Source organism: Mauremys mutica, chromosome 14 (assembly GCF_020497125.1).
Source record: "Mauremys mutica isolate MM-2020 ecotype Southern chromosome 14, ASM2049712v1, whole genome shotgun sequence".
Taxonomy (NCBI): Eukaryota; Metazoa; Chordata; order Testudines; family Geoemydidae; genus Mauremys; species Mauremys mutica.
The window spans coordinates 8,233,314-8,245,974 of NC_059085.1; the positions used below are offsets into that span (position 1 = coordinate 8,233,314).

The following is a 12,661-nucleotide window of genomic DNA, read 5'->3' on the forward strand; positions in this document are numbered from 1 at the left end:
AAGGGCAGTCGCTGAGTGGCTTGCAATGTTTTAATTTAGTCTCAATAGCTTCACATTTACGCACTATTCCCAAAAATAAAATGTATAGGACTAATTCTTTGGGTCTGTCTGTTTCACTAGATTACCCCAGTTGATGGAAGTGGTCCGATCCAACTATGAAGCAATGATTGACCGTGCTCATGGAGGCCCTAACTTCATGATGCATTCTGGGATCTCCCAAGCCTCTGAGTATGATGATCCACCAGGCCTGAGGGAGAAGGCAGAGTATCTACTGAGGGAATGGGTGAATCTCTACCATTCAGCTGCAGCTGGCCGTGACAGTACCAAAGCTTTCTCTGCGTTTGTTGGACAGGTAGAGCTTTTGGAAAGAAAGGTGCTTTTTATTCGACATAAGTAGGGTGTGGTGCCCTCAATGTTAAAGCACAGTGTTATGTATCAGTGTTCAACATCCTTTTGAAGTTTTCATGAGTATGACCCCTATCAAAGTTCTGTCTAGCTTATGTGCTATGGCATATGTTTTTCTCATCAGTGATGAGACTTTAGTGGAAAATCTCTCCTCCCTTCAGTGAGTGCTGTTCCAATTCAATTACTACAACAACAAATTGTCAGTGCAGGTTGTGATTCTATTGGGTAAATCTAGCAGCAGGAGAGCTTCTATTGAGACAGATCTTGGTAATAGCTCTGACAGCTGTGTCAAACGAAATTAACATTGCTTCTCCCCTACACTTAGCAGAAACTGTGTGGCAAAGTCAGTCTAGAGAAACCAATGTCTGGTGGGTGGAAGTGTATCTGATTGCCTTGTCCTGCCTAAACAGGAAATGCCTTCAATTTTTATCCATTTGTTTTTCATAGAATATCAGGGTTGGAAGGGACCTCAGGAGGTCATTTAGTCCAACTCTCTGCTCAAAGCAGGACCAATCCCCAGACAGATTTTTTTGCCCCAGATCCCTAAATGGCCCCCTCAAGGATTGAACTCACAACCCTGGGTTTAGCAGGCCAATGCTTGGAGGAAACTATTAAACTGGATGGGTTAAAATTGTTTCTAAACTTAAATAGTGTAAACAGTGCCATTCCTCTTGCTTCTACTTTGACATACGTGACTACAGGGTTGCCTGAAGAGTTGGAACTCCACCCACTTGGGTGGGAGTAGGATGGGGATTGCAGTGAAGAGAAGTGAGATTTAAGTAGGCCAGTGTTTCTACTTACTGTCACTCTTTGGATATGGACAAAAATGCAGCCATTTGACGTATGTTGTAAACCAGCAGCAAGACTTATGCTAAAATAGAATTTGCAGTTACAGCTGCACTTGCTACAAAGCCAATTTAGCCATGGCTGCAAGGAGAGGAAGTTCCCAATTTACTCTGTAGACTGACTGCTGATGAGACTTCCTCCTTCAAAACTAAGCAGTGAGAACCTAGATATTCCATAGAAGACTGACCAGCCACTAAGCAACAGCTATATGAAACCTAAACTGGAGTTCAGGTGTCTCACTGAGAGGCCAGGGCAAGCGGAATGGAGCCCAGCTAAGGGGTATTGCTTTCTTTATCCATCTATTTGAGTCAGCTCTAACTAGAAGCTCCCACACCCTTTCTTGATATGAATAATCTAGTCTAGCTTGTAACCCTTTCACTTGAGAGGCTGACAAGCATTGCCAGAGTTGCCGCTCTCAAACTTCCTGTACTCTCTTCATTCTGGCTTCAGGCCAGGTCATGGCACAGATGTCCCTAGTTTAAATAGTCAATGTTTTCCTTGTGATGGATGGGAACTAAATTCATACTCACTATCTGATCAGCTGCTTTGGCTACTGATACCTGTGGAGTATTGCTGATGTGGCTATGATCTCTGACAGGCATAAAAGGATTGCTTATGTGGCTCCTTTTTTGTATGAGGGGACCAAGAAACTAGTGTTGTGCTTTGCTCTTTTTCCCTGAGTGCTTTTATGTGGCGTACAGAAAGGTACCTACTTTTCATGGCTTGTGTGAGGCTATTGAAAATGCAGCTCAGTCACATAACTACCTTCACTTTGTCAGCTCTACGTCTTCGTTTTATTGGCTCCAGGTGATGGAGCCTCTTTGCTTCTCTGGTTTCTATAAGAGATTGGGGGCTGTACGAACACTAAGAGGTTGAAACTGTCAGGTAGCTCCTGGCAGGCCCTTGAGTGTAAGATTCTATTCTCTGTGCTGGTCTAACAAAAAAATTCTTGTAATCTTCTCTTTCCTTGAGGTGGTGGTGCAGTATGGGTAAAAACAAATCTTGCACAACCTGGGCTACTCCATACACCCCCTATGGAAGGGACCTTACTACCCTACCTGCAGTGTAGAAGATCCCCCCCCCCCCCCTTCCTTGTGCCAAAACATGTTTGAGTGAGGCTGATAACCCTCTGTAAAAACACTCTAGCCAGGGGTCGGCAACTTACGGCACGTGTGCCAAACACGGCACGCGAGCTGATTTTGAGTGGCACGCAGCTGCCTGCTGCGGTTCCGGCCCTCAGCCCCCCCACCGGTCTCCCCCCTGGGGGCAGGAGGCAGAAGCTGGGTTCTGCGCCAGCCAAGCTTCCCCCAGTGTGGTGCTTTTCTGCCCCGCCCTCTCTCCTTCCCTGCGCCAATCAGTTGATGGCCCTAGCGAGGGGGAAGAGCGGCAGTGTGCACACAGCTCTGTAGAGGAGACGGCGAGAGGTAGGGATGGGGCCTTGGGAAAGGGGGTGGAACAGGGCATATCCCTTCCAGCCCCCTGCCCTGAGCCGCTCAGGGTTGCTCAGGGCAGGAGGCTGGGAGCACCCCTATGGGCCGAGCACCCTAGCCCTCTGCCCTGACCCCACACACACACACCCAGCCCTCTGCCCTGACCCCTGAAACCACCCCCACCCCCCGGTCTGGGGTCCCGGCCGCAGGCCCTGCCCAGCCTGCTGCCGGCCTCGGTGAACAGAACCCCAGGCTGGCAGCAAGCTGAGCAGGCTGGCGGTGTAAGATCAGCATTTTAATTTAATTTTAAATGACGCTTCTTCAACATTTTGAAAACCTTGTTTACTTTACATACAATAGTTCAGTTATATAATATAGACTTATAGAAAGAGACTTTCTAAAAACATGTATTACTGGCACGCGAAACCTTAAATGAGTGAATAAATGAAGACTCAGCACAGCACTGCTGAAAGGTTGCTGACCCCTGCTCTAGCCCATAAAAGAGCATCTACATAGTTTATACTAATGTCTCACTTTCTGTCTGGTTGTAAATGCTATATGATGATGCTCTTTATAAAGATAGATAATGTATACGTTACAACTTGCACCCATATTAATTTTTGTTTACCTTTCTCTTGTGCTGCCTTGCCCTCACGTTCGGTCTTTACAGAGTAACTTATGTTGTGTATGTTCTTTCTGCCTCTTGGCATATAATAACCCTTCATGGGTCTTGTACATAACTCTTTGTAGCATCTTTCTCTACCTCTTGTTTATCTTTACTCTGCATGAGCTATTTCAGTCCCACTTCTGCCCCCTCAATGAACAGTAAGAAAATGGCTTTGGTGAAATTTTGGGCTACTTTACACTCTGAACAAATGTAATTAGGGCTGCTAGATTTTTGGAAAGGTTTGAAATAACTGAAAACTTTTTGAAATGCTTTGCTGCAGTCTTGACTTTCTTTTCCTTGTTAAGTTACATGAGATAAAAAAGGAGCTCTGGTAACAACTGGACAAGGGGATAGGGCTCAAAACAGTCTGTGTTGGCTGCTTTAATGAAATACTATCACGTCTTCCCCAGCGCTTCCTTAAATCAAGGAGCACGTGTCTTACAACAAAGCAGGCATGTACCTGCACTTTTCAAAAGTAACTTCATACATTCCAGAACAGGGGTTCTCAAACTGGGGGTCAGGACCCCTCAGGGGGTTGAGGTCATTACATGGGGGGTTGCGAGCTGTCAACCTCCACCCCAAACCCTCCTTGCCTCCAGCATTTATAATGGTGTTAAATATATTGAAAAGCGTGTTTAATTTATTGTGGGGGTTGCACTCGCAGGCTTGCAATGTGAAAGGGGTCGCCAGTAAAAAATAGTTTAAGACCCACTGTTCTAGAAGCTTCCCCTGAAAGTTTGACATAGCTACTCATGCCAGTTTCACTGCAGTAGAATTTCTGCTGCTTTTAAGTGCTACACTGACAGCGTAGCTGTAACTTCCAAAAAGGTGGTTTGTCCAAGAACTGCAAAGTTGGGGTCCATTACTAATCTGAATTAATAGCTTACTCCTGTTTAACCTTGTACTTTGTTACCAAACTCAAAAGAGTTTTATCTAGAGATACAGGCACTGGCCACTGAAACTATGCAGAGTCTAGCATTCTTTTTGGCATGTTATGTTCCTATGAAAAAATTGTTCTTAACAGGTGAAGCGCAGTATCCAACTATGAGTTAACAAGTAGATTTGTACCACTATTGTCCAACAAAGCATCAGGCAAACTTTACCAACCCCAATCACTCTGATGCAATCTGTGGGCTCCTAAAGGTGGGGCAACTTGAATTCTTGCCTCTACTCTTCTCCTCCTTCCAAGGCTTAAGCCACCAGTAGCAGAGGAAGGATACTGCTGCACTAATATTGAACCACACTTCATCAGCTCTGATGGTTGAAAGTAGGATCACAGGATATTTTTCTCATTTAGAAGCAGGTGCCATTGATAAAGTACTTTTGTGTAGGAGCACAGCTTTAACTCTCTAGCTGTTCCTGTTTGTTTTAGAAACATCTGTTTTGGGAGTAAATGGAGGAGGTAATCTCATAACTACCTCTCTGTAAAAAGAAACAGGCAGTAGTTCCATCCATGTTGCATGGCAGATGAATTATCATAAAAATGTTACTTGTTTGCTTCAGTAGAACAGTGAAGTTTTTTTAAAAATTACCATAGTCTGTAGTTCTGAGGGTTTTTCTTGTCCTCGTAATAGATGCACCAGCAAGGAATCCTGAAAACGGATGACCTGATAACTCGGTTCTTTCGTCTTTGCACTGAAATGTGTGTTGAAATCAGCTATCGTGCTCAGGCTGAGCAGCAGCACAATCCAGCCGCCAATCCCACCATGATCAGAGCCAAATGCTACCACAACCTGGATGCCTTTGTGCGGCTTATTGCACTGCTAGTGAAGCACTCTGGGGAGGCAACCAACACTGTCACAAAGATCAACCTACTGAACAAGGTTGGAAATCCTCCCTCTTCCAAGCAGTACTTGACATGCCTAGATTACATAACCAGATGTATTTCTGCTTGTGAGCTAAAACATAGGCCTTAACTTGGGGTGGGGCAGACTGTCTGAGATGGGAACTAAACTTTCAGATGACTCTGAAATGGGGTATAGGCAGGACTGCAGGCTAAGCTAGGTAGCTTTGACCAATTTCAAATGTGGTATTGAACTTCCTCCTTTGTTGCTGAAAAGGCCAATGCTGTCAGATTTTTAAAATGAACGTAAAGTGCCCCGGATACAAAAAACGTCTTAAGGCTGAAACCCACAATAAATACCATTGGCTGGGTGGAAACTTGGATCTGTTTGAGGCTGAGCTGCACACTTAATGGACAATCAATATGGTGCATTCTGGTTACCAAAAGTACTCAGAATGCAGGCTTTGATTAGTGAAATGGTTTCTACAATTGACATGTTAAAAACAGTGAAGCTTGTTCGTTCATTTCTTTAGGTTCTTGGTATAGTGGTGGGAGTTCTCCTCCAGGACCATGATGTTCGGCAGAGTGAGTTTCAGCAGCTTCCTTACCACCGCATTTTCATCATGTTGCTGTTAGAATTAAATGCTCCTGAACATGTGCTGGAGACCATCAACTTCCAGACCCTTACAGCCTTCTGGTACGTACTTCTAAATGAATGGCTGTTGCCGAGAACTTAAGCTTTCTAATAGGGTGAGGACTTGGATTTAAAAGTAACTTGACAGCTTCGTAGTGGCAGCTCTGATCATTTTTGTAACCATAGTATCGTGTATTGTCTAATTATTGGAGGTTATTAGTAAAATGTAGATGCTAATGTCTTACTATTAGCACTATGTACATTCTCTCGCAACATTTGTGAAAACCAGTCTTACCACTGTGCACTCTTAATCAGCTTTAACTTTTCTTTCAGTAACACATTTCACATCCTGAGGCCTACAAAAGCTCCGGGTTTTGTTTATGCCTGGCTGGAACTGATCTCCCATCGGATATTTATTGCAAGAATGCTGGCACATACACCACAGCAGAAGGTGTGGCTGCAGTTTATCTTCTATAAATTATAAAACTCTTACTGAGAAGGGTGCCTAACTGATTGGATGCTGTTTCACATCTTTTTATTTATTTTATTTTGAAGTGCATTAGTAGCATGTCTTCACATGCAGTTTTCTGTATTCACAGTAACTAACAACTGCATGGAGGGGTGACCCTGTTCCAATAAACTGTCAAGATTTGGGTAACTGGGGAATTTTGTAAATAAGGGTTTCCACTGTAAACAAAATCATCAAATTTACCCATAAGCTTTCTGTCACTGTCACAGGTTGTACTGTTCATTGCTTTCCATGTCAGTTAAGCATAGCATGCTTGGTACTATACAAAACAGAGGAAGACTTTTTTTTTTTTTTTAAATACACATTCCAGGTAACCTTGCGACACTCAGAAAACGAGCTGTACTGTAGTCAGATTAGTCCTAGTGCAAATGATCATTTCAGACTTTAGATACATCTAAACATGATGTATCTCTATTTACTCTGCTCTTTACCAAACCCTAACAATCTAGGTTTAATTGCTTTTGTTTATACATTACTTATGTGATGGTTTTTCTCTTGGCAGGGTTGGCCTATGTATGCCCAGCTGCTAATTGATCTCTTCAAGTACTTGGCTCCTTTCCTTAGAAATGTGGAACTCACTAAACCTATGCAAATTCTCTACAAGGTAAACAGTGTTGGCTGATGCAGGTATTTTCCAGGGAAGCACTTTGAAGATGGGTTAGAGTGCGCTGGAAAGTAACTTGTTTTTGTTAGCTGAATATAAACATTTCACCTTTTTTTTTTTTCTTTTTTTAATTTGACTCCACTATCTTTTGTGAGTTAGAGGTGAATTTAAGTACAGTTTAGGTATTGACAGTGGTCAGGAGATGAGTGCTTGCACTGTTAATTACAGGTAACTGATCAGAGTTTGATAGTAAGCTGAAACTTTGCTGTAAGACACTGGAGACCAGGGAATGCATTTGACTGCTAGACACTGCCTTATTAAATTCATTACCAGGAAGAAACTTTGATTACATGATGCATCAGGAAGAAAAAGGTCTCCTCTGCCCTTTTTGCTTGCCTGGTTGTGGTACAGTTGCTGTTGGGGGAAGCTCAGAACCTGCTAATTACATGGCTCATTCCCTTTTCTTTTGTAGGGCACTCTGCGTGTGTTGCTGGTCTTATTGCATGATTTCCCAGAATTCCTTTGTGACTACCACTATGGGTTCTGTGATGTGATCCCACCAAACTGTATCCAATTAAGGAATCTGATCCTGAGTGCCTTCCCACGTAACATGAGACTTCCAGATCCTTTCACTCCCAACCTAAAAGTAGGTAGCATGCCATCTCAAACTATCACACATGGAAACAATGGGAAACTTTATTGCATGGTTTCTTTTAAATACAATATGGAAGAGTGAAACTTCAGAAACAAAATCCTATTTTGATAAACACAACAACCTAGAAGTTTCCAAAGTATTTAACACTTTGGATATGCAATTCATCATTGGAATTAGTTAAATAAAATAGCCTGTTATAAGTTGCTATAAAAGTCTCAATGTGCTAGAGACTTGAGAGAGAGAGAGAGAGAGAGAGAGAGAGACTCAGTCCTCATCCTGTAGAACATAAAAGTCCAAGCCTCTGGCCCTGCAGTCTGATCCACATGGACAGACATTTGCATCCGTGTGGTGCTTCACTGATGGGAGTGGATCTTTACATGGCTGCAGGGGTCTCCTGTACGGATCCAATTGCTGGATCAGGTCCTTTGGCTTTCTTAGCTCAGCTGAGGAGCATCGAACAGGACACTGCATTGCTCACAGTAAAATACCATAAGGGGTTTGGGTATGAAAATCTGAAGCAAATGGAGGCTTTCTTGATCATGCTTGACTACTAAACACTGGAGCAAAGATGTTGAGGCCACACTTAAGACCAGTAGAGGTATGATACTGGGATTCGTGCTCCCTTCTCTAGCATTCCAGTTGTGTGTACTACACTAGTTTACCTCCTGTTCACTTATCTGTGAAACCACTGACTACTTTGGAAGTCTTCCATGTTGATTCAGTATGCTCCAGTTTTCTTAAAGGAAGTAAGTCAAACAGAGCTCAACTGACAACTTGCACTTCATTTCTTGCTCTGGTTTCTAGAAGTTGGATGTGTACAGTACATTTCATCCACCCTGGTGTATGCTTGGCTGGAATCCAGTTGAGCAACCACTGAAAAGAGCAATTGTCCTCTCCACTGGATCAAAAAAATGAAGTGCTCTCTGCATGGTGTACTTATGACTCTTCTCAAAATACACATTAGTTACTTCCTGTCTCCAGTTACAATTTTTTTTTAAATCAGCCATTCTGAAGTGTCAGTAAATTTTAATTGAATTACTGCTTTGGCCTATTTAAATCCTGAAGACTGTAGTCTTCTAATCCACATAATGGGTACAGCTGCAGCAGTGTGAGCTTCCCCACAAGCCCCAACGTGTCATCCCTTACTGCATGAACCACCTCTAAAAGTGGCAGGAGTGATAGTTTTTGATGGCCCACTTCGTGTTCATCTTCCTTGCTGGGGCTGCAGAAAAGAGAACCGAATGTGGGTGGCAGTTTTTGATGTGGACTCATTCTCTGGGAGCTAGAATAAGACTTCCAAATCCACTTCACACAGGTATCAGACACTATCTTTGAATGAATGCTACCAATCTAGCCTGATTTCAAACAGTTAATTTAGAGAGTTCAGGCTGTGTATCCCATTACTTGTCCTATGATGTATCCCGTCTTCATCAATTTGTAAGTGACGTCAGATTAAGAAATGAGTTATTTTGAAGTCTGACAACAAAGATAAAGAGCTCCAGCAGTGCACCAGGGGAATTGAATTTCATGTTATACCTTCTGATATAAAAAGGTATAGATAGGAGTGGCTGGTATGACGAACTCAAACTTCCTTTCCTTAGCAAGTCTTGCAACCAAAATTTTGGTTTTAAATAGCAGGAGTTAAAGGATTACTAATGGACTTTTTCTTTGGCAGGTGGACATGTTAAGCGAGATTAATATTGCACCACGAATACTCACCAACTTTACTGGAGTGATGCCACCTCAGTTCAAAAAAGATTTGGATTCCTATCTCAAAACTCGCTCCCCTGTCACTTTCCTGTCTGACTTGCGCAGCAATCTACAGGTTAGTGGATCCATCCCTGAAAATGTTTTTAGATTCTGAGGCTGAAAACCATGTAGGAAGTGAAATAATGTGACACAGCAGGTATAAAATACTGTGATGTACTGCTTGGAAGATGTGACTGGGATAAGAGCCTCCAAAAATGCTCTTGCCTGCTAGATACTCAGTGTGTTTCTCAATGCACAACAAATATAATCTTTGTTAATTTAGTATCACCAAAGAAAATGTGGTGTTTTGACAGTGGGAGTGTTAACTTCAGTGATCCTCAAGCGAGGTAGCTTTGAGAAGAGTCCATCTTAGTCCTGTAGAAAAATAGGACTTCACTTGCCATTCAGGGTACCTGAAACTCCTACTCCTGAAACTACTTCAGTGCATGAATTGGCAAAAATTCCCCAAACCAGTGTGTTCTGATGGTTTCCTCCTGCAGTGAGAGCCCCTGGTACCAGCTGGCTGAGGAGGTGTCCATGTCTGCTGTCTTTTCAGCAATTCTCAAATCAGCTTAGCGCTTTTAACCTGGACATCTTTGAGACTCTCACCAGACTTTATTGAATTCACCTCAACTAATCCGTTTCTAAAACTGATTAAACAAGTTCAAGTCAGAAGTTGCTTTTGAGTCACTTGTTAATGGAAATTCTTTATTTGTGTAATTATACATTCAGATTGGTACATAGTTTCATGCAATTGCAAATGTTTCATGTATACACAAACGCTTCTGAAAATCAGGCCATGGAAGCTAACGCCCACTTCAGTGTGTGTTAAATGTGAATTCAGTAACTGCAGAGCTTGACTTGCAACAGAATTGGGTACTAAAAGTTGGCTATTTAGGCTGTAATTTAATTTAGAGTGTCTGTCTCGGGTCTCATACTCTCTAGTGTAGAGAGGTATTGGCAAACACTAAGTAAGAAACCCAAATTTAGATTTATACTTAGACATTGCTTTCTGCATAAAGCAGATATTTGAATGCTGAAAATCTCTCCAAATCATTCCTTTCACACAGTCCCTAAGAACTCTCAAGGACTGTAAAAAGCTAACCTTTTTCTTGTGCTGTGCCCACTAGGTATCAAACGAACCTGGCAATCGCTACAACATCCAGCTGATTAATGCACTGGTGCTCTATGTAGGCACTCAGGCTATTGCACATATTCACAACAAAGGCAGCACACCCTCTATGAGCACTATCACCCATTCGGCTCACATGGACATTTTCCAGAACTTGGCTGTGGACCTGGACACAGAAGGTAAGCAGAACTTCTCTGGATCAGTTGTTTGCTTCTAGCCTGAAATGGTTCTTGAAACCACCTTAGTTAAGAGAGCAGATTAGCTCTGGGTACTATGGAAAAAACTGAAATACCACTTAACTGCTAGTGGTTTTGTATTAAGCAACACTGCATTAGAAGATAGTTCTGAATACACTAAAAATATTTTATTGGAACTAAACTTATCTGAAACACATTGACTATTCGCTATGTAGAAAAAGTTAATTTTGGAGTGAACTAGATTTTGACTCGTTAGAGAAATATTGATTCTTTCCTCTACTGGAAACTTATTTAATGTGCTGAGATCAGGTAGTCACCCGCCCACCCCTTTACATGGTATAACCCTTAAGTGCAATGAGCTGTGCTTCAAGATAGACACAAGGGTCATGTTCTCTAGAGTCTGGAGTAATCAACACTAAAACTGGTATCTCTGCCCTGGGAGGATTTAATAAATAGCATCCATTGAAGATAAGTAGTAGAGGGTAAGATTGCAAAAGAGCTAATTTACACCTGCTTGGCTTGTGAAATATAAAGTGTTTATAATAGGATAATACTTGGCATGTAACACTTCACTTAGAAACTTTAATCTTCCAAAGTGTATTATGAATATTAATTAATGTAATAGAAGATCATAGAATCATAGAATTCAAGATCAGAAGGGACCATTATGATCATCTAGTCTGACCTCCTGCAAGATGCAGGCCACATAAGCCGATCCACCCACTCCTGAACTAATTCTCTCCCTTGGCTCTGCTGTTGAATGCTCCAAATCATGATTTAAAGACTTCAAGTAGCAGATAATCCACCAGCAAGCGACCCCTGCCCCATGCTTCGGAGGAAGGCGAAAAACCTCCAGGGCCACTGCCAATCTACCCTGGAGGAAAATTCCTTCCCGACCCCAAATATGGCGATCAGCTGAACCCCGAGCATGTGGGCAAGACTCTCCAGCCAGACCCTCGGGAAAAGGCTAACAATATCCCAACATTGACCCTTTGTACTAATTACCAGTGTGGCACGTTATTGACCTATTGACTAAACCCGTTATCCTATCATACCATCCCCTCCATAAACTTATCCAGCTTAATCTTAAAGTCATGGAGGTCCTTCGCCCCCACTGTTTCCCTCGTTAGGCTGTTCCAGAATTGTACTCCTCTGATGGTTAGAAACCTTCGTCTAATTTCAAGCCTAAATTTCCTGACAATTTATATCCGTTTGTCCTCGTGTCCACATTAGCACTGAGCTGAAATAATTCCTCTCCTTCCCTGGTATTTATCCCTCTGATATATTTAAAGAGTGCAATCATATCTCCTCTTATCCTTCTTTTGGTTAAGGAAAACAAACCGAGCTCCTCAAGTCTCCTTTCATACGACAGGCTTTCCATTCCTCGGATCATTCTAGTGGCCCTTCTTTGTACCCATTCCAGTTTGAATTCATCCTTCTTAAACATGGGAGACCAAAACTGCACACAATACTCCAAATGAGGTCTCACCAACGCCTTATATAACGGGACTAGCACCTCCTTATCTCTACTAGAAATACCTCGCCTAATGCATCCCAAGACCGCATTAGCTTTTTTAACGGCCACATCACATTGCCTACTCATAGTCATCCTACGATCAACCAGGACTCCTAGGTCCTTCTCCTCCTCCGTTACTTCCAGCTGGTGCGTCCCCAGCTTATAACTAAAATTCTTGTTAGTCATCCCTAAATGCATAACCTTACACTTCTCATTATTGAATTTCATCCTGTTACTAATACTCCAGTTTACAAGGTCATCCAAATCTCCCTGGAGGATATCCCGATCCTTTTCCGAATTGGCAATACCTCCCAACTTGGTGTCATCCGCAAACTTTATCAGCCCACTCCTACTTTTGGTTCCGAGGCCAGCGATAAATAGATTAAATAAAATCGGACCCAAAACCGAACCTTGAGGAACTTCACTGGTAACCCCCCTCCAACCCGACAGATCACCCTTCAATACGACCCTCTGCAGTCTCCCCTTTAACCAGCTCCTTATCCACCTCTGGATT

The 12,661-nt window shown here is 42.6% G+C and overlaps 1 protein-coding gene across 10 annotated transcripts in view; it reads left to right on the forward strand.

The window, feature by feature from the left end:
• Nucleotides 1–12,661, forward strand: part of CNOT1 (CCR4-NOT transcription complex subunit 1) — a 105,760-nt gene that overhangs the window by 90,052 nt on the left and 3,047 nt on the right. For 6 of the 10 annotated variants that reach the window (XM_044986940.1, XM_044986942.1, XM_044986941.1 and 3 more), the window contains 8 exons: nucleotides 121–373; nucleotides 4,923–5,171; nucleotides 5,665–5,828; nucleotides 6,099–6,216; nucleotides 6,797–6,898; nucleotides 7,371–7,544; nucleotides 9,229–9,378; nucleotides 10,433–10,613. In XM_044986940.1, coding sequence (XP_044842875.1) covers nucleotides 121–373; nucleotides 4,923–5,171; nucleotides 5,665–5,828; nucleotides 6,099–6,216; nucleotides 6,797–6,898; nucleotides 7,371–7,544; nucleotides 9,229–9,378; nucleotides 10,433–10,613 — 1,391 coding nt within the window. The remainder of the gene's footprint in view (nucleotides 1–120; nucleotides 374–4,922; nucleotides 5,172–5,664; nucleotides 5,829–6,098; nucleotides 6,217–6,796; nucleotides 6,899–7,370; nucleotides 7,545–9,228; nucleotides 9,379–10,432; nucleotides 10,614–12,661) is intronic. The other 4 variants (XM_044986944.1, XM_044986946.1, XM_044986945.1 and 1 more) reach the window with 1 other exon arrangement.